At 46.0% G+C, this 25749-nt stretch overlaps 1 protein-coding gene across 2 annotated transcripts in view; it reads right to left on the bottom strand.

The window, feature by feature from the left end:
- Nucleotides 1-25749, bottom strand: part of CREB3L2 (cAMP responsive element binding protein 3 like 2) — a 108317-nt gene that overhangs the window by 13070 nt on the left and 69498 nt on the right. For both annotated transcript variants that reach the window (XM_079150121.1, XM_079150122.1), the window contains exons 3-8: nt 17931-18106; nt 16464-16551; nt 12751-12935; nt 10815-10961; nt 9964-10022; nt 8851-8919 (exon numbers count right to left, since the gene is read on the bottom strand). In XM_079150121.1, the coding sequence (XP_079006247.1) occupies nt 8851-8919; nt 9964-10022; nt 10815-10961; nt 12751-12935; nt 16464-16551; nt 17931-18106 (724 nt within the window). The remainder of the gene's footprint in view (nt 1-8850; nt 8920-9963; nt 10023-10814; nt 10962-12750; nt 12936-16463; nt 16552-17930; nt 18107-25749) is intronic.

Genomic DNA, 25749 nt, shown 5'->3' with positions numbered 1-25749 from the left:
TTTTGAGGTAAATCATTAGATATAACCAGAGATAAAATGCAGGTGATAGATAAAAAAAAAAAAAAAAAAAAATCTAAGGTATTCCTCACCCTGCTTGAAGTCCCAGGAAGTTAAGGTTTTATTTAGACAAATGGAAAAGATAAGATTCGTCCCTTTATCAGAAACCCAAAAAGTAGATGCCGTGGATTTCGAATAGCTGAACAGTACGTCCAGAGCAGAAGAGGAAGACTGAAGGGATACAGAGTGCAGCACGGACCTCAGGACGACGGGCAGAGCTACAGGGGGCGCCACACAAGTCACACAGTCATGGGATCCCACAGCCAATCAAAGGTAAGTTCCTTGACCACATCAGCTAACGGGACAACAGGAGAGTCGCCCCTCCTGGGGCACTATGGGGTTGCAGAACCCCTTTGAAAAGCACTTACTGTCTCTATTCATGGATGACAGATGAAGGAAGTCCTTTTTACGGGAAAGCCTGTGTGACCTTATAACCCATGCTGCAACCTGCAACCACTTTCTCTGGTGCCACCGAGACAGATATCACTGCCTGCCACCCTGCTGACCAAACGGCTGGGTGGAGAAAAGGCAGCCTTCAGATGGAATGGAAAAATCATTTTAACAGTAAAGCTATAAAAAGTCACCCATAGGACAGACCCGATGGTGCCTTCAAAGCTCAATATAAACTTCCCCTTTCTTATTGTATTTTAAATCATCAGTGATCATGGCTAATTATGGCTTAATGAATTCTTGGGCTTCTGGGAGCAAGGTCTTAATTTAGAGAAAGGAATACTCTTAGCGTACATTTATCTGGGCCAACAGATTTTTTCATAACTTGTTACATTGGAGTGTCCAACACTTGATTGAAAATGTGGATTTTGTCCTACGATAAGATGTAAAAATAAACTTAGTGGCTATCCTCATATAGATCTTTCCAAAAGAGCAGTCAAAGGCAGCTGCCAGCCTTGCCCAAAATAAAGCATCACCCTGTATTTTGTGAGGCATATCAGAGGAAATTGGGCAAAACATTCAAAAGCACCCAAAAGTGCGAGACGCAATCTTATAACAACTAGGAAACATATCAACAGCTTCATATGTTACCTTTGTATTTAGTTTAATTTTGTTTCCTTCTATTTTCTTTATTTACAAGAGAGCAAAAGACAGTGAGAATAATCATACAGTTTTTGCAGGTGGGACTTTGAACGCTCAGGTACCTAACTTTCCACTGGAGTCAGAAACCAGAACCCGGGAAGAAGAAAAAACTGGTAGTTCCCAATAATTTGCTGTGTGGAAGCTTCAACCTGGGCCTCCCTGTAGACATACTTCCCGTCAATCTTGGAACATATTTTACTTAGAAATGGGACTCAATGGGCAATGGTGTGTGTGCACATATATGTGTATCTAACCCACTCTCTGGGTTAATCAGCCTCCTTCAGAGATGAAAAAACCGTCACATCCTTATGGGAGTACCTAGAACAGTAATTTCCAAATTCCTAATTATGAACTATTACTGAGTTGCAAAATTAATTGGATTGTGGCTGGTGTGTCTTTTTAATGAAATGGAACTAAATAGAATACACAATATCAGAGGACATTATAGGGAATAAGTAAGTACTAATTGGTGAAGAATACACATTAGTTAACTGTGTGATGTATGTCTGTATTAGTTATGTGTGTATATATATTAGTTGGCTAAATGATGAGTGTGTTTATTCATATGGTGTGACTGGTATGTTATTTGTATGAAATGAAATGTACAATGATTACATAATCAAAAACTTCCGTCACATATCTAGTGAACACACACATACACAAAACGTGACGGTGAATCTCAGGAGGCCTCATGATGGGGTGGAGCATCTGTGTCCTGCTGATGCAAAATCCCACCAGAATCCCTTCCCACCCTGGCTCAGCCCCTCACGGAGAGTTAGTGTCCAGGAAGTTCAAGGGCTAGAAAGGACTGTCCAGAGGCTGAAACACCCCTACCATGGGTGAGGAGGAGGAGGGATGCGATGTTAGCAATTCTATAAATTCCATGAAGACATTTAAGGAGAATCAGAGAGCTAGCTCAAAAGTCTCCAAACGCTAAGTGCCACATAAACAAAAGACAACTTTATAAGCTGAAACTCCCAAACTTTGAGTTAATACCTATTTGTTTAACCATCTCTGGCTTAAATTTTGAGGGGTGTTCATGGGATTCTGGCCAAAATCAAAAAGGAAAAAGAAGAAAAAAGAATATGAAATGTCTCTTTTTTTCTTTCTGAATGATTTCTACATTACAGGAAGTTTGGTTTTTTTGTAGGGATCAGACAGCATTTCTGAATTACTCTATTACCTGCTGGCCCAGGAACACAGAAAAATGAACTCTAGAATATCTCCTCGTTGGTGGAATTTCTACCTTTAGCACTAAATTACAATAAGATGCCCCTCTAATCCCTCTGGAGAACTAGGTTTAGTCCCCATCAGCTCTGAAGTTTGAAATATTTCCACTTGAGAAGAAAAATAATACTCTTCACACAACAAGAACTTGGAGACAATGGGGAAATGAAAAGTGAATTAGAACAAGATAAAAGTCCACAGAAAAATAACTAGGGTCATTCATCTGCCCTCGTGGCTTCTCTGTGAATGGCAGGGAGCTACATCAATCTAAACGAAGTACAGAGAACTCACAAACAGGAGGCCACAACAGCATGGAGGGAGAAATACATGCGACTAGTGCAAAGGGACACAGCTGTGCAGACCAAACCAACCAGGAAGGCCAGAGAGCAGTCGGAGTCCACAGACTTGGCTGGAAGGACCTTTGCCAGGAACCACAGAGGTCTTGCAGAGTAAGAAGAGAAGTGCTGGAGAGAAGACCTCTAGCTAAGAGGAAAGTCAAAGAAAAAATAAGAAATTCTTATTTCTGATCATAATAGAAATGTCTGGCAAGACAGGCATGCTCCTGCCTTCTGAGGAATCTGGGGAAAGAGAAGAGCAGAAGCCACAGGCCACACCTCCTGAGGTTTCTGCTCACCCAGCTCCAAGTCAGGCGGACGCTCCCTAAGGCCTCCTCAGCACCTGCTGCTTACAGCTCCCTCTCGGGCTAAGGCTCAAGTTAGAAACCTTGGACTCCCCAGGGTTCCTCCCTGTAGGGTTGGTGGGATGCACAGGCCACCAGAGGCGGCAGCCCCGCTCCCCTTCTCTTCCCATCCCTGGTTCTACCCTCTACCACAGGGGACAGGCGGTCCTCTCTAGAGACGGTGTGTGATGTCCAGAAGAGGCGTCGTGAGGAGCACGGAGCTTCTACTGGGGATGACTAGACCAAGGGCCCTGTCTTTTACATGGGCCACTTCTGAAGAATGATTATCAAGCTGGTAACCTGGAGAAATGAAGTCATGTGTCCCCTGGGCAAAAATGCAGGCTTATTTAGTACTCACTATAAAAGCAGTGGGTTCTCCAAGCTCAGGCCACAAACCCACTGAGAGCACAGCACCGACCTAGCTCTCTCCTGGAACTTGAGGGCAAGGAGAACTGAGGCAAATACCCTGGTGCTCACATTGCCTCCTGTGCCGGGGGACACAGTTCTTTGTCTTGGACCCAGGAATCTCATGTCTTCTACAAGTAAAGTCAAATTGAATCCCGGACCTGACACGCTGGGAAGGATTTCATGCATGTACCTGCTCAAGTTCAAACTCCGTGCACAGCCTTCACAAAGAACTGTTTACGACCACCCCATTGGCCTCAGGGTCTGCATGGACTTGTACTCTAAGTCTGCTCTTTGAAGGGCAAACAAGGTGATTTAGAGTACAAGTCCACAAGATTCGGAAATGAGTGAAGGCCTTTGGTCAGAGAATTCTAGGATCCAGGTACCAGGGCATGGTCTAAAAGGGGCAGGGCAGAGTTCTGGCAGACACAGCCCTTTGTCTAGCTAACTACTCATCCCATGGAGAAGGAGTGGGTGGAGGACAGCCAGAGGTGCCTTCTAACACACTGGATCCAAAGCAAGGCTCTCCTGTCCAGATCTAAAGTCCGTCCCATCCCGTTCAAGAGAGAGGGGTGCAGCAGGAGAAAACAGGGCGAGGGCCTGGTTAAAAGTTAAGAAGTTGAGTCCCATACCCCATTCCACCTCCAAATGTTTAGATGATATTAACTCCAGCCTCTCCTCTTATAAAATGATGAGCAGTTAAATAAGATGATCTCTAAAGTGTATTTCTAAGACCCTATGATTCCATAAGTTACAGCTAGAGGAGAGGGATGGTAGCTCACAGCCCCATCAAAGGATAAGAATTAACCAAGTCCAGCTAGAGCAAACTGAGCCACACACCTAAGACTGACGTGCTGGGTAGGAAATGTGCGTTGCTTATGTGGAAGGAAGGGATGTAAGGAGAAGGGACAGTGTGTCTCAAGAGTGAGAGAAGGTGGGGCTGTTCAGAGAGCTCGTAGAGAGAACAAGGGCAAGTCAGGAAAGTGGAGAGGATTCTCCAGCAGACACACGTGAGCACCACCTGGACTCCGACAAGTGAAAATGTATTTTCTGATGAGCTCAGGCAGAAGAGCCCCTGGGAAACTGTCTTGCTTCCATCTCACATATTTCTTGATGGTGTGCAATTAGTGGATCGTCTCAGCAAAGGAAGCGAGGAGGTGCCTCCACACCCTGTTGGCTCTGCCCTGAGAGGCTCCAAGAGAAGGGTGAAGAGGATGTCCTCCTCCTTAGCTGGCCCTACACCCGTTCAGTGTCCTGAGCTCAGATCAAAGGGTCTTTCCCCTAGAAACCAACCGCATGCTAGGAGGTTGCTGCTTAGTCCAGTATAAACAAAAAGATTCACAAATGATCTGTAATCCAAGCATGAACAGGCCCTGTAGCCTAAAACCAGGAACATGTAACCAGGAATCCTTTCCCTTCACTTTGGTCAAGGATGAGATAAACGTGCACATGCCTTTCCTGCCATGCCATGCCACGTGAAGTGATGGCACCAAGGCCTCCCGTTCCCTTCTGGTGACCCAGGACTCTGTCCACATAGTGCAGTTATTTCCACCTCTGTCCTGCAGCCTTCAGAAGATAATAATGCTGGAAGCTCCAACAGGAGCACAAGCACAGCGGGTTCACTCAGCCCAGCCCTGGGCTTAGGTCAGGCCTGGGTCACTCACAAGGTGTGACCTGACCAAGTCTTCCCTTACCCTATGCCTCCAAATGGTAGCTCCCTGCAGCGGGCTTGGGGCAAGGCACTGCCAGTACTTGCACCAGTCATCCTGGCCAATGCGGCGTCCTCTGAGCAAGGGGAGGCCTCAGGCGGGATTCGAGAGCAGCGGGACTGTAGGCCCCTGGCCCTGCTTCAACACCAGCTCTGCTCTTGTTTATTTGCCTCTCAAGAAGAAATACATTAAAAACCACTGGTCTTAGAAATCATGGCCCTAGGCACTCCCTGATAAAAGTACCTTCGAGAGGATTCCAAGTACCTCAGAGGAGGAACCAACTGTCAGCCACAACCACACAAAAGGGCTGTCAACCAGGAGCAGAGTTGAAGAGGGAGAGAAGCGAGGAGGACACACAGGGCCAAGGTGGAACTGCAGCCCACAGCCATCAAGGACACAGGGATGCGTGTTCCCAGACACAGAAGGACAAATGCTGCAAGGTATCACTTCAGTGTGGGCTGTTTTCTAGAAAGTCAAACGCAGAAAAAGGAGAATGGTGGGGTTATGGCAAGGGGCCGGGGGTTGGGGAGGGGGTGCTGGTCACAGAGCACACACTTCCATTTATAGGATGGGCAAGTTCTGGGGACCTGATGTCTAGCAGGCGACTGCAGTGTGACCCTGCATGTGTTCACAGGGTAGACCTTCAGCATCTGCACAGAAGAAAGGCAGAGAGAGCGAGAAGAAAGAGAAAGGAAGGAAAAAAAGAGAGCAAAAAGAAAAAAAAAGAATAGAAAAGTAGTAACTGAGGCGATGAGTGTGCTAATTCACTGGACTGGTTATTTCTCAATGCACACACACATCAACCCAGGACACCACACACTTTAAAAATAAAGAATTTTATCTGTCAATTGTACCTCAGGAAAGCTAAAAATGAACAAAATCACAAAGAAATTTTCCTTCTTTAATAAGTGGCCTCTGCTCGCCGTGGTCACATTCACATATGAGAACCTCATGACAGAGGTTCAAATAAGGATTCTGTAGAAACATACTGATAGAAAACTAAGTCCAGTATATTTCTGTTCAATGAAAACAGTTTCCAATAAAGGGATGTACGAGTAAAAATACACACACATAAAATATCCCTGAATGTAATGATGTAAATTAAAGGGCTGGAATTTTTATAAAAATATATTTTCAAAATTCTTTTGCAATGAGCATATACTCTATGTATATCTTCTTCTAAGTTTAAAAATACAAAAAACAAGGGGGACTACATTTAAGTAAAAAGTGTCTACATAGCCAAAGAAACAATTGACAAGATGTGGCAGCCTACGGTTTGGTAGAAAACATTCACGAACCCTGTAAAACATTAGGGCTAATGTCCAAAACATATAAGGAACTCACAGAACTCAACAGCAAAGGGGTGACTCAAGTTAAAGGAGGTCAAAGGGTCTGAAAGACATTTTGAGGGGTACTGGGGAATAGAGCCAGGGGTGATTAACAACTGAGACACATCCCCAGCCCTTTTTGGAAAAAAAAAATTTCTTATTTTTTTGAGACATGTTCTCACTAAGTTGCTTAGGGCCTCACTACGTTTCTGAGGCTCGCTTTGAACTTGAGATCCTTCTGCCTCAGCCTCCCACGCTGCTGGGGATTAAAGGTGTGACTCTCAAAGAATTTTTTATGTAAGACATAGAAATGGCCAACAGGTCCTTGAAAAGGTGCTTGACATCACTAGGCATCAGAGAAATGCAAATTGATGCCACAAGATGTCACCTCACACCTCTCAGGATGACAAATGTCAAAAAGACAAGATAAAATACTGGTCGACAAGGGGTAAGAGAAAAGGGAACCCTGTGCACTGTTGATGAGCACAGAAACCGGTACGACCATTACCGAAAACGTGACTGAAGTTTCCCAAAGAGGAACGTGACCAGGCAATGCCACCACTGGCACAAACCTGAAGGAAACAGTCAGCGCCTCGTAGAGATGTCTGCGCCCTGGTGGTCATTAGTGATGAAAAGTTGTACTTTAGACAAGTATTCTGCTAACAACCGAAGAAAGGACTGAATTTTACAGAACCAAACCCCTAATAGAGACAATTACTAGAAATTGTTAATAAGCAGAAAAGCAGCTATTATGTACCCCCTCATGGAAGAACGAGAAGAAACTATGAAGAATTTGCACCAAAACTAAAAACAAAACCAAGTACGGTCTATAGTGAACATAGGACACTGAGGCAGTGGAGACAATTGGATGACAGACTCAGGTCTTTACTAAAAAACAGGCAAAGTAGGCAGAACCTTTAGATGAAAGCTAAAACGGTATGTAATAGGCATATCAACCAGTTTGAATATATGGACCTTACCTGAATATCTGACTTAAACCAACAAGTAAAAATAAAAATGTTCGAGACGATCAAAGAATAAATAAATACTCAAGACACAGCATCCTCAGCCTGGAGAGGAAGAGACCCTTCCCCTGGCCAGGTGGCCTTTAGGTTGTTCTTCATAGGCACCCATGTGGGCTCAGCCCAGCCCTGCTATGCCTCTGCTGCTCCCGTGTGGCCACGGAAAGGCATGGCACCAGAGCCCCTAAAGAAGATGAGCTTCCAAAGTCATCTTCGATAGATTTCTCCTTCACTCAATGGCCATAATCTGTCCCACTTGTGAACATGCATGCATATGAACACACACTCTGGATGAAACTATCACACAGCCAGTTTCTTCCCCCTATCCCTAAGCCCCCTGCATAGGACCCAGAGTTAAATCTCAATGTACTCCTCCCATACTGAGGCGCCAGAGCCAGACTCTGGGTGTAAATGCAGGTCCAGCACCAGTGTTGCATGTCGCCTGACCTTCCTGACTATCAGTCACCTCCCCTGCTTAATAAAGACAGTAATAGCACCATCTCCTCAAAGGGCTGGGTGCTTACAAGAGTGCTGGCACAAGTGCTGGAAAGAATTTATTAACTCAGTCCCATAGTTAGCTTTTAAAAATGGGTTTGAGATATAATTCATGGATTGATTTTTTTCTTCTTCTTTTTCTTTTTCTTTTTTCTTTTTGGTACCAGGAATTGAACTCAGGGGCACTCAACCACTGAGCCACATCCCCAACCCTATTTTATATTTTATTTAGAGAAAGGGTCTCACTGAGTTGCTTAGTGCCTCACTTTTGCTGAGGCTGGTTTTGAACTTGTGATCCTCCTGCCTCGGCCTCCTAAGCTGCTCGGTGATTTTTAAAAATTAATTTTAAAAAACACAATTTTCTGTCTTTTTAAAAACTAATAAATACCACAAGTTACTAAAATCAGTGGCCAGTGCCTTCCTGCCTAACCCTCAAGTTTGGTGTCATTTCCAGGAAAATTAGACCTATGGACTTTATTTTCTCCAAGTCTCTAACTAATGGTTCTTGTCAGGACCAACCTCCTCCTACCTAGTGATTTTTAGGACAAGGAAAGAAGGTGTGTATGTGTGTGTGTGTGTGTGTGTGTGTGTGTGTGTATGCACACATGTGCCTGTGTGTATGTGTGCATGGGAGTACACATGTGTGTGCAGGTTCATGTGCATGTCTGAGTGAGTACGTGTGTAGCAGGAATGGGCGGGTGGAGTGGGCTGTCCAGTGCATCCTGGCCACGCCCCTGTTAGGTGGGCTCTCCTCCACGTCCTGGTCCTGGATTCTGCTAGCTCTTCGCCACCTTCTGCCCAGCAGCTCCATCAGTCCTCACTCTGGTGACACTTACCTATTGGTGTTCTCCAGAACCTCCACCTTCTTCCGAAGCTCCAAGTTCTCAGTTGAACAAGACTCCACTCTACAGGGGAGAGAAAGAAGAAAATCAGTTATTTTTTGCAGAGCAAACACTGGGCCAGGAGCTTGGGTGAAGGTGAGTGGGATCAGAAAAAGAAGAGGGGGATCCGCTACTCCAGGGAGGTGAGGGAAAGAGCTGAGGCAGCTGGAGAGGGTGGAGACAAAGAGAAATGGAGGAAGCGGAGGAAGACGGACCTCAGTCCCAGGAGGTGGACATTACCCTGCCTCCTCCTGCCTCCCTCACGTCCTCACACCTCTCCTCTGTACTACAGGGATCTGGGGCCACTGGCTCTTCTTCTGGTCAGAAGGACAGATGAAACCATGGGGCTTGGGTCAGGGAAAGGAAGGGAAGAACCCGGGTCTAGGAATCTGGGTGCTGGAGCCTACCCCCCTAAAAGGGGCAGTGAAGAAATTCTCATGGGTATATTGACCCTGAATACCCTTAGAAAACAATGGGAATGGAATGGGACCACTTAATGCTGAATGGCTAATACCTAATTCAGGTGATAGGTGATAACCTTCAATACAAACTTCTAGAACCCACCACTCATCTCCAGAGGCACAGGAAAACTCATCTCCAGGTCTAGGGTCCCCTTTCTATTTTAAAAGTGGCTTTAGCTTGTCAGCTAGAGGACATTTTCTAGGGCTAATAAAAGTTGAATTTAATTCACACTTTTCTAAAGCCCTCCTGATATTCCAGCGGACAAAAAACCAGTCCGCTATGGCATGGATTACAGAGTCTCCTCTGGGGAGATCCAGGAAGAGCAGGAAGGTGACCGATGGTTCTTGTTTGTAAGGAGGCATCTGAGGAAGGACTCAGGGGTGCTCGGCTGGAAACCTTGGCGTGGATCCAATGCCTGTGCAGACTGAGCACACTTTTCACTTCTTGCTGTCATTATAAACATCCCTCCAACAACCACTAGGTGGCAGGCCAGACACAGCCAACAGACCAGCGGCACCAAGGCAGCTGGGCCTCCCAGAGACGGAGGTGCTCACCCTTCGCTGTGCCTATTGCTCAATAAACACATCCAGCTGTCCGCAGGCTTACTTTTTCTCCAGGCTGTCCATATATTCTTTCTTCTTTCTCCTACTTTCCTGGGCAGAAATCTGAGAAAGAGAGGGGAGAGGGGATGAATTTCCAGCTCTGTAACTGAACCATTTGTGCACGAATGGAAGACAGGAGGTGGGACATCAGCAGGGACATCAGCAAGGCCCTCTTCCCCTGGAGGCCACATGCCATGCCTCACCTGCACTCACCTCCTGAGCAGCTCACCTGCTAGCCACCTGTTCCCCTGGATGAAGGCAATACCCACCTCTCTCGCTCCTGCCTTCTTCCTTCCTCCCACCTCCCTCCTGCTCTGCCTCTGCCTTGTCACCCTAGGCCTCCAGCCCTGGTCACCAGCCCTGCTCAGGCCCAGAGGCCCTAAGACTGGGTGCAGGCTGAGCCCAGACAGAGACCAAACCACGCAAAAGTCTTTATCACAAACCTCTATCAAGAAAAAAGTAAGTATAAACCCCAGGGAATTTGTATTCATTTATTTATAAATGATATATGATATAAATGATAACTGATATGATTGTCTACTGGGGGAAAATACAGCATATGTCATAAAAGTGAAATTTAAAAGGCTGAGATTTTTAAAACTAAAATTGCACAGAAAGTTTAATATCTTCTCCCGCTCCTGAATGAGCTGCTGAGTAGCAAGGGGCATATGGGGCCGGGAGTCCTCGGCCCAGAGCAGACGGAGAGGGATGGAGGAAGACAGAGCGGTGCTGGATGCACTCCTGGCTCCGGGAAGGCTGACCTGGGTCCCCACTGTGGTGCAGGCCAGCACTGGCCCTGGGGAAGGGGAAGGGCCTGCGGGTTTCTGGTCACTCTTTCTGCTCTGAAGGGCTCACCTTGTTCTTGATCTTCCTCCGGATCTTCTTCAGGGCCTTCTCCTCTGATTTGGTTAGGGGCAGTTTGGTGGGGATGGGGTAGCCCTCCGCCATCAGGGTCCTCTTCTCCTCCTCGGTCAGGACCAGGGGACCTGATCCCTGCAGCTTCTGTGCAGACAAGGAGCAGGAAAGGTCAAAGAAGAAAGCGGGGCATGCTGAGGGGCGAGGAGGAAAGGACCTGAGAGCTCTGGGTGGGAGGCGGGTCTGCAGAGTGGAGACAGGGGTGGAGAAGAGAGCCTGTGTACGTGCTTTAGCCCATGGGTGATACTGCAAGGCGAGGATGAAGAGGCCTCCACCTGCTGTTTCCCAGGAAGTGGGCCAGTAGTTCAACACGTGGGAAGTAAAAGCACAGAATTTATTTCCCTAGTCCCTGGGGACTTCCTGGCCTCAGAGTGAGGACGGATTCATTTTATGTGAGAGTTTTGTTGATCTCCTTCTGAAAACATCATTTGTCACATGCTCTCTACACACCCAGCTGCTTCTGGCCTCCACTTACAGCCAAGGGGCTGGAGGTCCCGGAGACACGCCTGCAGGCACCCTCCACGTTGCCTGGCCTCCACGGTGTCTGGCCTCCACAGTGTCTGGCCTTCACAATCCTGACTCCATCAGCAAAGAGGGTGCAACTGCAGTGATCTCACTTAGCCCAGAACAGAATGGCACGTGGACATTAGCGACAGTCTCCCAGGCACAGTTGCTGCAGACGCAGCCTCTAAGCGGCTATGATCAAGGCCGTGAGACTGAGCTGACACCCAGGAAAGGAGGAAGCCATCACATGCCGAGCTGTAATAGTAACTGCAGGTGCACTAGCACGTGGGAGAAGGAGACACATGTCTAGGTGACAAGGGGAAGCTCAGGGTGAGAGAGGAGACTTGAGGTGAGCCTCTTGAAGGAAGGGGGATGGTCTCCATAAGAGGAAGAAGGGCACTCCAAGTAAGAGCTGCGTTCTGCAAAGTAAGCGAGGTGCCTCCTGCAGGCGAGGGTCAGGAGTTCTGGAAGCAGTGAAGGCCTGACACCAACATCCAGCAGCGGTGGCAGGGCCTCGTGCCTACAGGGGGTACCAGGGAAACAGCGTGGCTGCTGGACGAGCAGGTGGCCTGGGGGCTTCCTCCACAAACATGCAGAACGCTGCTGTGGAGGACCCCCGCCGTCTACGAGGGAGCCTGTTCAGGTACCCAGGGTGGAACTCGGTGCCGGTGGGGAGAGTCACTCCTTTGTGGTCAGCAGTGGTGCAGGGGTGACACATACAAATGTGGCTGTGCATCAGAACCTCCGGGAGAACACGAACCCCCACTTTCAAAATTATGCTAATGGACACGTGGTTCGCAAAGACATTTTAAATATTTCACTTTGTCCAAGTTTGCTAGTCAAGATATTATAAATTTTAGAAAGTTGACTATGATTTTAAAAACTTCATAGAAATCAACTCACTCTCTAGAAAAACAAAATGTTAATTATTCCTCCTTTTTATTTGGAAAACTGTCCTTATATAAGTGAGACATGAATGATGATTCAGGATTTCTAACCTCAGTAAATATCTGTGGTATAAGTTTGAGGATAAAAGAATAAGATTTTTATTCCTCATGCTTACAGCTCTGTAACAAAAACACATGAATTAAAAACTGGAACTGTGCCCATAGAAAGAAAAAGAAGTGTCATGGCAAGGTGAGATGTCTGGGCAGTTTTTAAAAAATGTTCTTTAAGGTTATTATCACCTTGCTTTACAGCCAGTTATAAACCAAAATAAACCTCTTTTCTTTGTAACTTTCCCAGTCTTGGGTATTTTGTTATAGCAACCCAAAACTGACTAAGACAATTAGTCACTGAACAGAAACTTTATTACAAGAGAAATCAAACTGAAAGTTTCATGTCTACCCAGAAAGGCCCACCAAATACTTACATGTGGAGCTGTGAGAAGAGGGGAACTGGAAAGCGCAGAGGGGGCCCGGGGCATGGCCCTGGCAGGACTGTGGGTCTGAGGCAGGCCAAAGGGGTGCAGGCATGGGTTGGGGCTCAAGCTGCCCTCTGAGTCACTGCTGTGGCTGCTGGGAGGGGTTGGCGGTAAGTGCAGATGGTCCACGGAGGCTGGAGGAAAGGAAGCGCATTTCATCTCCCAGAACAGCAGCAGAGCAGGCCTGGGGGTTTCGAGCACACTACATCCATATACCTGCTGGAACTCGGGACGAGGACTCGCCCTGAGCTGACCTGGAGACATCTCCCAGGTACGTTCAGATAAACACAGTGTGTCCAGTGCCCGCCTTTTGTACAACCAAGGAGAGAAGACAGATGCATTTGCTTTCATTGGCACAAAGAAACAAACACTGGCAGGATCTACAAGGTGGCCGGGCGGCAGGAGAAATTAGGGTAGTTGGTGACCGGGCTGACAGGACCCTCTACTGTACCCTTTCTAGATGATTTACACAGTTCAACTCGTACACCGTGCTAAGGCGTCATGTGCTTTAAATGAAAGTATTTTCTAAGAAACAGCAATACCTGGGGACCCTCGGGGGTGCTTACAGAAGAACTCACTTGTTTCCGGAGGGCTGCGTGTGGCGGGGCCCACAGGAAGATGCGAGGCATTCAGAAAACACTAAATCCACTCTTAGAAAAATGAGCAGGCTCAGGAAAACAGTCGGGGGTGCAGGGGCACCGTCTCCCCCAAAGCCCTTCCTCAGGGGGTGCACCCACTCCCCAGGGCCCCAGAGCCTTCATGGTGTCAGGTAACCCCTCCAAGCCGGCTGGCAAGCACCCTGGCCCGCCTCCCTCTTTTTCAAAATGGCAGATATTTCTGTTGTGCCAGCCACTGTTCCTGGGCCAAGCAAGATCATCCCCGCGAGCCTTTCACCCCAAGCCGCCCTTGGGCCCCAGACAATGCAGCCCTCAGTGCAGAAGCTCGGGACTGGGCGTGGAGCCTGGTGCTTTGCACACACCTGGGCTTGCTCAGCGGGGCGGGGGTGCTGCTGAGGCCGAGCAAGGCCTTGGCCCTTCAGCTCTTCTTTCTGTCTTCAAATGCTGACTGCCAGGCACCCGGGACAAGAGGGCCTTTCTGAGCCACAACTACTGACCTGAGGAAATCGGCCCCACCCAGAGCTGCCCTGGAGATGACAAGCAGCAACCAGATCGCTGGCTGTCCGACCCAAAGACCTGAATACCCGAGGTCACAGTAGGTGATGCTCCTCTCAGCCACCCCTCCTCCCCACAGGCCCAGCAGCTTCTCTCTCCCTCCCTCCCTCCCTTTCTCTCATTCTCTCTCTAACATCCTGCAGGGGTGCCAAAGTGCTTCTTTTATCCATTTTTCTCTTCCAAAGTCTTACTCAAAGCTCTCTGGGCAATTTATTGTCTGTGGGTACTCTTAAAACTAAAGAATATTCTAAAATAATCCCATATACTCTATTCCCCACAAGCCTGCTAAAACCTGCTGGCAGCTGGGGGACAGGTGTGTGCCTAAACATGTATGTGCCTACCTAGAAAGCAGGAGTCCTGGGCTGGGGAGATAGTTCAGTTGGTAGCGTGCTTGCCTCGTAAGCAGAAGGCCCTGGGTTCAAACCCCAGCACCGCAAAAAAAAAAAAAAAAAAAAAAAAAAAAAAAAAAAAAAAGAGAGAGAGAAAAGAAAAAAGAAAGCAGGAGTCCTATGAATGCTCACCGAAGTTTTCCCAGTGAACACTGTGGCACTGTGTGCTTAAGAAAAAGAGAGAAAGAAAGACAGGAAACAGACTAAGCTATTGGAGGCTCCACACTGTGCTATTACATTCCCAAGAGCAACGCCTTCCCTCTTGCTTGGCATAGGACAAATTATTCGAATGGTTTTCTCCTTTCAAGCTGGGGTACCCCACAAAAGACAGAAACGGGATAACAGGAAGAGCCAGTGAAGGGAACTTGCATCTCATCTTTCCCACCCATGGAGAGCTGCTGATCTGGCTGCAGGTGCCTCAGTATCTGATTTCTAAATACCATTTGAAATGCCGCTCTTGGGTTACTGAAAGAGACGGGACAGCAAGCGACTTTGCCTAGAGACTGTGATGCATTCAAGGATATTGAATTTCCTTATCTCTCTACCCAGGATAATGAGGAAGGGCTGCTCTTTACTTGGGTCTTGAAATATCTCTCCTCCAGTGACCCTGCATTCTCAAGCCACTATGGGATCCATTGTTCCAGTTACGCCGCTCTCTGAACCATACTACAACATAAATTAAAGGAGCACAGTAATAACCGGTGCCATAAAAACGGAAGGAATTACTTTAAAACTGCATATAAAGTGGGAAGGCATTGATGTGTATCCCTCAGTGCCAAAGAGGAATGTCTCAATATAGATTCTAGTCAATGCTATTTAAATATTTTAACCCTTTCTTTCTGAGAGTGGAGGTAAAGAAGGGGTCAATGCTGATTTTCAGGGGTCACAATCCAAATTCTGAGCTGGTCCCTGTTGGAATGAAGCAGATGATGTGTCCACAAGAGCGACTCACAGGTAACGTCTGCGCATTTATATACTGCAGTGCAAACATAGTTGCTATGACCACTGCATCTACTGATCTGTTTGTCACCCACAGGATGAACCGTATTTTTAAACACATATTGATCAAATTACATTATGTGCTCTGTCAAATACATCACAAAGAACCCTGTTAGTATTTATCACTACTAGGCACTAATAAAATAAAATAAAATAAAATAAAAAGATTAAAAAGGGAGGTGAGAGCATGAATAGTAGCATGGAACTGAGATGAGAGGGATCTGCATAGACGACACAGTATCCCCAGGCTTCATGAGGCACAGAGGCTGGCATCCAGGATCCCAGCTACGGGCTTTGTAGGAGAACCAAGAGTGACAGGGGAAGAAAGGAAGGAGCAAGCCCAGCAACCTCAAGGATGACTTTGCTCGGCTCTACACAGACGGCCAGGAGGGGTGTGCTGCTGGAGGCCACAAACAGCCCGAGGAGGACGTGGCTCCCTGCAACTGCCGTCATCTGAAGTCAACATTTAAGACCAGCACGCTGTGCCGAGTGTGGTGCCACAGGCCTGCAGGAGGATCACAGCTTCAAGGCCAGCCTCAGCAACTGAGCGAGGCCCTAAGCAACTTAGCGAGACCCTGCCTCAAAATAAAATATAAAAAAGGGCTGGGGATGTGGCTCCGTGGTCAAGCACCCCTGGGTTCAATCCCAGGTACCAAAAAACAAAACAAAACCTGCATTGTCCAGACTGCTAGGTTATGAATTCACTTTAAAGAGGGTGGAAATGAGTCGTTTGGCTAAGCAATTCCCGTGTGGACTGCTGTGCCTTTGGGGGCCACAGAAAGTTCACACCAAGAGGGCACAGGACAGCAGGTCCGATCACCTACACTCATGTCTATATGGTGTTTGAAAACTCATCCTGGCTTGGAGTCAAAGAGAAGATAACACTTGGCTGGAAATTAGGCATGTGCCTTTTAGGGGAAAAGAATGTTTAGCTTTCAAAATATTTATGTGGAATCAAGACTCTGAAGAAGTCTTTTGTGAAGCTATTCCACAAAGCAAGTGTCGCCCCTGATGCCAACTATCCAGAGCTCTTGCTTGGTCCCCACTCCTCTTCAGACTGTGCAAACACAGGGGACTGAAGGACGCAGGGCGAGAGACACACCTTCTTTAGGAGAGAAGTTCAGGAACTGATCCACTTCATGAGGCTCCAGCTTAATCTTGGGAATAACCGTCTGGCACGAGGAATCAACCTGGAGGAAGAATTTCAAACACGATTTTTAAAAACAAATGCCAGCCTTGAAGAACCAGAGGAGACTAGCGATCTGTCCTCTGTGTCCTCCTGGGCCCAGCTGCGTCTCTGGAGCACAGCAGGGCATGGCTGCCTCTCTGACAGTCCTCATCTCAGCCTCCTCACTGCCAAACCTGGCATTACAGCCCATGGGACTCTTAGAACTCAAATAGGAAAAGCCCCAGGCTCAGGAGCAGGGCATCTTTTTATTACGTTTTTGGTAACCTAAAGGCATTTTATCATGAAATATTCTGGTAAATTTTTAAAGGGCCACAGACTTCCTGTTTGTCCCACAGCAGAGACTGTGTGCATCAAGTCCTGTCCTACCTCCCCATGCTTCCCAATGCCTGATGACATCTAACTGCAAAATACCCAACAGGGAAAAGAGAAGAGTTATTTGGCTCATCCTCAGTGAACAGGGTGATGATCCTGAGCAATGTTATTCTTAAATCAACTGAACAAAAATCCTCATGAATGAGGAAACTCATATGCATCTCAGGAGCCCAGCCTGGCAGAGGCTCAGGTAGCTACTGAGGAAGGGACCCTAGACAGCAGCTGCATAGGGCTCTGTCTGCAGGCCTCCTAGATTCTGCATTACCTTTCCAGGACAGGTAGACACTAATCCCTGCTCACAGGATGTCTGGCTTAATGAATGCTAAGGGAGTCATTGCTCAATGTAGAACGTAGGAAAGTCAAGACTGGCTCCAATATCTGGAAGAAGATGCATGAACATGACGCTGTTCATCATGGGACACTGGAAACACCCAAGGAGAAGGCAGAGTAGAACTGAACTCTGCTTGCTGCAGACCTGGACTCAAGCAAGGAAAATACTCCTGATTTCTTACATTTGTCTGGTATAACACAACGTGATCAGTAGTAGGAGATTCCTGAAGTGGGTAAGGGCAACTCAGCACTGTACTAGGGAAGCAAGCTATTGTACAGGACCTGGCATTCCCAATAGCCATGGCACTGTCAGGTGCAGGTCAGACCATCCTCTTAACCTCTTCCATTTCACTGACTTCAAAGTCAATGCCATGGGGACTTTCATTTACTTATTTACTTTCATGGCTATTCATCTATTCTTTTATTTTGTCATAGCAACCAAAGAAAACAATGAAATCTGCTTTAGTATTAATTTTTGTGGACAATGCCTTTAAAGGCTGTGATGTAATCAATGCTTGACACCAAGTCAACATATTCTGACACTTTGCTGCATACGTACATATACACACAGTTGTATACCCTTAAATCTATATAGCCAGTAGAATAAGTGCCTTATTGGAGAAGGAAGATCTGTATCTTTTGATCCAACTTATTTATGTGTAAGAAAATTGAATATACCCCAGTATTCATTTCCAGAGGGGGTTCCTCCTTTTTGAAAGGGGTGGAAATGGCTGTGATGGTCAGAGTGACAGAGGGAACAAGTCCTGGGGGCGGCTCCTCCGTAATCGGCTCGGTCTTGATGGTTGTTGAAGGCAAGTCTGTGGACAAGTACCACTTCTCACTTTCCACCTCCTCTGTGGGAAAAGGACAAGCAACACGGACCGTGTTAGAACATCAGGTATGAGCAAAACGACAACCCTCCTGGCAGCCGAAGCTCCAGTCGGGGATAAGAAGAGGGGATGAGAGCGGAAAACTGGGTGGAGGGACGAATGGCAAAGCAAGACTCCGCCCTCGTCCGAGCCCACCTGTGAATCTGCCTGGAGAAACTCTGGAAGGATCACATAGACAAGAAAGAAACCTGGCTCCTGGGCAGGGGCAGCAAGGAAGAGGACAGGTCAGGGACCCGGTCAGGGACCCGGTCAGGGGGAGGGATTTTCAGTGTTGAACGAGTTACATTTTCTTGTTTTCAAACCAAGTGAATGCACTATCTATTAAAAAATGAATACGGAAGCACAGCTAAAAATAAGGAAAAAGGAGGCAAATGGTTGGCACCCGAGGCCTCAGGACGCAGACCGAGCTCTCCCCAGGGGCAGTCGCTCGTTGGTTTCCTTTTCTCCTTCCCGCTCCCGAGTCTGTCTCCCTCTGCTCTCCCTGTGGTTCTGCACGTGCCTTCCATCTAACTCAACCCCCTGAAATTTTGCTTGGTTCTTAAAGAAACTTCAGAGTTTGCAACAAACACCTCCCCTTTGCTGAAATAGACCTAGTACTGGCAGGCCTGGGTCTTGTCTTGTTACAGAGGTCATCGGGGTTATGGTCAGGCATGGGGACAGACACCAGCCCAGCAATAAGACAGAGGACACTGAGCACCTTAGCCACACATTCTCCTGGAAGTCTAAGCGCCATGGAATCATGGCAGAGGGGGGACCTCAGCACAGAACTGGAAAAACAGGGAAGGGCCAGGAAAGGAAGGCTAGGGAGGCTGCAAACAGGCGCAGAACAAGAAAAAGGAAGCCAGGACTTCCCAAAGGCCACATCCCTCAGGACAACACCTGTAGGAAAATAAGGCGTAAATAAAGCGAAGCTAAGGGTCTGCTTCACGGAAGGGTTTAGACACACGATCCACGTGCTTAGTGACCCACTACTGTTTGGGGGACAGAGTTGTTCACATTATGAAACTGGAGTCCTGGCTCCAGTTTTCTTGTGGAAAGGCGCCTGAAAGTCATTCACGACTGCTAGGGCTGGAGGGACGGGTGGAGGCAGCAGCTGAGAGCTGCAGTTCACAATGATCAAAATCGTACTGCATAGCAATCCCTCCAATCCCAGAAGTCAGGTTCACATTCACACTGTGGCCTTTTGCCCCCAGAGCAAGGGCTCTCTGCTGCCGAGTGCTGTGGTGCCTGGGGTGCTTCCGTCTTCCGTAGGGTGTGGGCGACATCCTGGCGAAGGAGCGGGCAGGAGAGGACAAAGGGCCTTTTGATGGCCGCAGAGGAAGGAGACCACACTGTACTGCACACAGAACTCTGCTCGCCGGACAGGATCCCAGCTCGGCTTGGAGAAGCTGCTAGATCATGGGCCAAAGGAAGCCCAACCCCTCTCCCGAAAGAACCTGGGAACTAGAAGACTGTGCTGCAAGAAGACACACTTGGGGCAGAGACAGGGAAGGCCTGGAGGGGGAACAGGTCACATTTCTGCACTCAGCAGTGAGACATTGAGGCCTCTGCCTCCTGAAATCAACACTCAAAGTCCATCCAAACTGAGCAATGCTGGTGCGTGGGAGAGGCCGGAAGAGAGACAGCAAATGAAAAACAGCCTTGGTGCAAACTGAAAAGAACAAAGAGGAAGCATCCCTGAGAAGCCATCCCAGGCCATTACCAGGGAACCGTGAGAGAAGGCCAAGGAAGGTGACTGCGGCCAACTTCATTCACCAGGTAAACAGAAGGCGAAAATAAATGCAAAAGAGTAAATGCAAAATTGTAAGACCAAGTGAAGACAGGTGAGGAAGTCAGTTATTCCAATCCAGGGAAGCCATTCTCAAAGTGTGCACGCGGCCACAAACTAAGCCGGGACAGTTTGTCTCTTAATGCTCAGTGTCCTATAGCCCTATTAAAAACATAAATATAATCGTTGCTCTTTCAGGAAGTGGAGATTGCAGAGTGAGCAGCAGCACCTGAGCTGCAAGTGAAACCTCTTCTCTCAAAGGGAACAGAGCGCCTCCACGTGAGGAGACCGAGGAAGCTGCCTCCACTTTCCTGACCTTTTCTGAGGACAAACAATTGGTGTCTGCTTCATGGTTTCACTACACTCTTGATACTTTTAGAGTTAGAAGTTTAAGGCCACTAATATAGTTCAAGGATATCATTTTATAGCAAAGGAAACTGACATTCAAGTCCCGATCACACTGCAAATTAGTGGCACAGCCCAGATTGCTGTGTTTGGCCAGTATTCTTTCCATTAAGGAAACAATTCAACCTGTGGATACAGGTGCATGCATAAATACGCTTGTGGCATCCTTGCTTCTAATCACAAAGCACTGGAAATAACCAGAACACTAAAGAACAAGGGAAAGGTTAAGTCAATTATGATGCATCTGTTCAATGGAATATTCATTCAGACATTAATATTGCATTTAAAAAGCCTTGTTAACATCCGAAGAAAGGTTTATAATGTAATATTACAGGGGGGAAATTCTGGGTATAATAATATACTATTAATGAAGAAACCGAAAGGAAATACCCCAAAATATAAACATACGTCTGGCCGATCATTCAGAACTCATGCGACTTTCTTCTTACTGGTTACAAGTTATGCATTTCTAAACTGCCTGTGACAGGAAACCGTGGCCCCCCCGTGATCACACGTGGGCATAGCCTCGCCTGCCTGCTCTGCTGTTTGGAGGAAGCCTGTGAAGCTCAAGGGGCCCTTGACAGACCCTTGACTTACACAAATTGATGGCCACCTTAATGTATGTAAAGAAGTTGCATTATTGGCTCCAAGTCTTCATTTTCTCTCTCTTTTTCCATGTCTTTGGCCACGTGATGTCGCTTAGTCAATTGCACATTAATTCTGAACACAGTAGATCCCTGAAATGTGCTGTTAAGACTGCACTTCTATTTTTGATGTTTTATCACCACTATTAAAAGGATGTGCCAGGAAAATCTACTGGTTCCAGGAGAAAGATGATAGACACGTAGATGAGAGCTATCTCCACAGGAGCTTGACCAAGAGCAGCCAACTCCTTGCTGGCCTCAGAGATGAGAATCTAGATGAAACTAGCTGTCACTCAGTTGACCCCCACAAATATTAGCCAACCCCCTGCAAGGAACAGACATGCGAGCTACAATAATGAAATGGCTTTTCTTAAAGTACTAAGGTTTGTGATGGTTTGTTAGCTGAAGCAAGATGGCTGAATGTTTGAACAAAAATTAAATCTATTACATCAATCAGAGTGTATTATAAAATAGCTGCACTGATGTCCCAAACAGTTCCTCTAAATCATTAACCGTGAATTGTATCAATAGATATTTGTAAATTGGCTGATTAGACTTACCAGCTACATCATAAAAAAAGGGATTTCAGATTCAGAAAGTCAGCCAGAAAGTAGGTAGTAAGAACAGCATTCCAGTTTTGTTGAAATTAAAGAAGAGTTTTCATTCTGAAACACCGGGTATAGGTTTATCCTCTGTCCCCAACAGAAATAAGTATCAAATCAGAGAAAACAAAATGACAAATATAACCTTGAGAAAGGGGGTTAACAAAGGACAGAGCGAAGGAGGCATAGGAACAATGACTTCCCCATATGACCTTATTTTTGTAGTTTAATTTTATTGGCAAAAACATCAGTAGGGCCGCCAAGGCTTAGAACTAGAATTATCCTTGGCTATTTGAGTAGTTGGCTAAATCATAAAAGCAAGTCAGTAGACACACTATATTCCATAATTTCTAAGTCCTGAAGTTCAGATACTAGTGGTAAAAAGGTTTTTTCTGAATTGTTTTGACACACATTTAAGTGTCATTTCAGATGGAAAACGCCCCAGCTAGTAGCGCATCCTATGGAGTACGAGAAAACAGTGCTGTATCATCTGGTTTGTTCCAGCAGCTTCCTATCAAAGGTCAAACTCAAATGGCACATCTCTTCAGCATCGTCCTGGGCTTTCAGCAAGGAAGTGGAAACAAGCCACTGTCTACAGTGGGGAACGAGGCCTTAGCGTCAGGGACCAGCAAGGAGGCTGGACGCCAAGACTCCCAAAGCAGCAAGTGGGAAGGAAGTAAAAAAAGGCAGAAACTCAGAGGCAACACAACGGTAACAAAATGCGGATCCTCAATCCTTTCCACATCCTCTGCCAAGAAAAGTGCTCCGAACGGGCTCTGATTCCTGCAAAACCAACCAAAAGAAGAAATCCTGAATTGAGAACTGGCAGTGTCTTTATAAACACACACACACACACACACACACACACAACATGTCGAAATAGAACGGTCAATCATTCTTAAAATGAGAAATCATGGAAGGCAAATACCATTTATATGATGAAAATGTGAATATAATCCATTTATGATTTATATAACATCTGTAAAGCAAAGAGGAAATTTCATAAATTAAATTTGCACGTCCCATCTAAATCCTTCAACTACTTTGTTTGCCCTTTGAATATTTCAAAGGAGTTGACAAATCCTGACTAATTTTTCACACAAAAATATCTTTAAAAAAAAAATAGGTTCTAGAAGTTTAGGGAGGGAAGGTTAGGACTTCAGTAGAAAATATCAATTATATTAAAACTAGCGTCCATTCTGTATAAGTTAGAGGCCCGTAGGCCCAGGGTCCCCTTCTTGAGCACCTTGACCCTGAAATCACTTTGAGCTTGAATGTTGTGAAGAAGTATTGGTACTAATAAAGCTAGTGGACATTTACAGTAATTAGGTATTTACTATGTGCTGGAAATCATTCTAAGTGCTTTGAGGATACTAATTAATCTAGTCCTAAGAGTAATTATGTGGGGATAAGTACCACCATTACCCGCATCTTACAGACAAGAAAACAGACTAAATCCAATGTTTCTGGAGGAATCCTAGTTTAAGATCACCCAATAATAGCTGAAATAGGCTGAGTGCTTATTATACAGCAGGCACCCATCACGACCTGTGTGATCAGCACAGTTTCTCTCAGGTATCTTCCTCCTCCAATGTTCTTTCTGTGCTGTGGCTGCAGAAGCTCTTTTCCTGGCTCTTGTTATTCTGATTATGGCCTTTGGTAAATTATGTATTTAATTATGCAATGAGCCACACAAAGGCAATAACAATAATAGGTTATATTTATTCAGTGCTTACAAGTTGCCAGGCACTGTTCTAAATGCTCAGGAAGTATTGACTCACTTAGTCCCTACAATAATGTTATGAGGTAAGTATTATTATTATTCCTATTTTAAAGATCAGGGAAAAAAGACACAAAAGTTAAGTAATTCATCCTACACAACAGTATTAGTTAAGTGGCAGAGCCCAGATTCAAACCAATTTGACTCTAGAGAGCAAGACTGCACTTAGGGTTCTGCATTTAGCATCTCAGTTTCTCCTCTGGAAAATGTGTCTAGACTGAAAACAAAATAAGTACCTGTAGGACAAGTGATTGATTTCAAAAGATTTATTTAGCACACACATAAACACAAAATGCCCACGTTTTTTATTTTTCTTCACTTAAGTTAGAGCTCTCATTCAGGAATAACCAAAGTATTTTTAATTGTTAGAGAACTGGGAAGCATTGCTTTCTTTTACTGCTGTAGCTTTTCAATGGCTAGGCAAAGAGTCATTTCCCTTTCTTTCTTTCTTTTTAATAAAGAAAGCACCATTATCTTTTTTGCCTGTGTTCCTACCCAAGCACAGCGTGGTTCTTCCTTCAGCCCACCCATAGATGACGAACATACTTTCCTTTCCCACCTGAGTGTACCCCCTCCAAGATGACTCAGACTGATGCTCTTGTCACAGCTGAATGTGATGAAGATACAGCTATTCATCTCATCTCTGTGACTTACTCTCAGGTCCCATTTCCTGGGAACACGTCAACATCCAGATCCCTCTAACACTGCAAAGCAGAACCTAAGTGTCCTATGACTCACTCCTACCCCTTTTTCCCAACATACTCGACCTCGGGCTAATCCTGCTGCCAGCTTGTCTAATCATCTCAAAATCCATGCTTTCTTTGCCACCAACGTGACAGACTTCTCATTGGACAAGATCTGCGTGCACCCTCCCTGCTTCACGTCAGCAACCACAAGCCATTATACTCCTCTTCTTATCTCCAAACACCACCAGCCCGCTCTGCTTAGTTCCTGCTTTCCCTCACGTAGTGAGCAATCCCGAGCCCCTGCCCTCTTCCAGCTGTCCCATTTACCCCATGTGACTTCACACCAGCGCCATCTGCTCACCTTTAGCTCACAGATGACTGCTTTCATGCCCATCTGTGAAATCAGCTCCATCAATTTAGGGTATCCATACTAAGTTGGCCCACCATGTCATTCCTGGTCCCTGTAAGCCCCAGACACCCAAACAGACTTATCTGAAGGGAGATGGTTACTATTTATGTTCCTGGCCCATTCTCTGTAAACCTGGGACAATTCTGAATCCAGTTTTTTTTTTTATCCATCATGAATGAAGCATCCTAGATTTAGGTGTGATGCAGCTATGGTATTAGATTATTTCTCTGTTAGTCTATTTGAATGCTAAGATCTGTTGATAATTAACATGTATTTTAACTTGGTTCTAATATCATCTTGGAGGACAGGGAAATGCCTAATTCTCTCTGAATGGCCCTAGTCCAGCACTGTGTTTTTTTCTTTAGGAAGAACACTGAAATTAAAAAACAAAGAAAATGTGTGTCTAGTGCTACAATCTGTATCTTAAATGGTCCCCAAAGGCCCAAGTGCTACAGGACTGTGACACAATCAGGAGGTAGTGGAAACATTAAGAGGTGGGGCCAGTGGGAGACTTTGGGTCCCTGGGGTGTGCCACTGAAGGGGACCTCAGGAGCTGTCTCCTCCTCTTTCTGGCCATCAGGTGAGCAGTTCTGTCCCATCATGTGCTTCTGCCTCACCACAGGCCCAAAGCAATGGAGCCAACTGATCACAACTCCAAAACTGTGAACCAAAATAAAACTTTTCTTTGTATAAATTAACTATCTCAGGTATTTGTTCAGTCACAGGAAAGCTGAGCAAAAAGCCTAGTATCTCAATTTAATTACAAAGGAACACCACTAAAATCCAGTACTAGAAACAATTTCCTCCATGTTGTGAAATGCAAGACTTGGCCATTCAAATATAAGCTTTCATTTTTCAAAGCGCACACTCAAAAAAAATTCACAAACATTTTACTGGATTAGATACTGCTTATCTCTTCTAAACTTCTCACTTCTTTTTTCCTTTTGATTTTCATTTCTTTCATTAAAACACAAAGGCCTCTTGGCATCTGGTTAACAATCCCAGCTATAAGAAGTGGGTGGCTGGTGGGAGGCCTTTTCTGTGGTGGATGTGAGGAAGGGTGAGCCTTGCATCCCTAGACTTGCTTTCTGTGATGGCTGAGCCCATGAAGTTCTTAGCTCTAGCATTTCAGAGAAGTCTACCATCCAAATCACCCCTGAAACAGATAAGTCCTAGGGAAACTTGGACCAGTGTTTCTTAATCTTTTTTTTTTTTTTTTTAAGTCTTGGACTCTTCCGAGAATCTAAAAAAAAAGTTAGAAAGGCTCTCATCAAAAAGTCAACAAATGTAGACAGCCCAAGCTTTTGTCTCAT

This window comes from Sciurus vulgaris, assembly GCF_902686455.1.
Source record: "Sciurus vulgaris genome assembly, chromosome: 8".
In the NCBI taxonomy this organism is placed as follows: Eukaryota; Metazoa; Chordata; class Mammalia; order Rodentia; family Sciuridae; genus Sciurus; species Sciurus vulgaris.
This window is presented reverse-complemented; position numbering and strand designations above follow the sequence as displayed.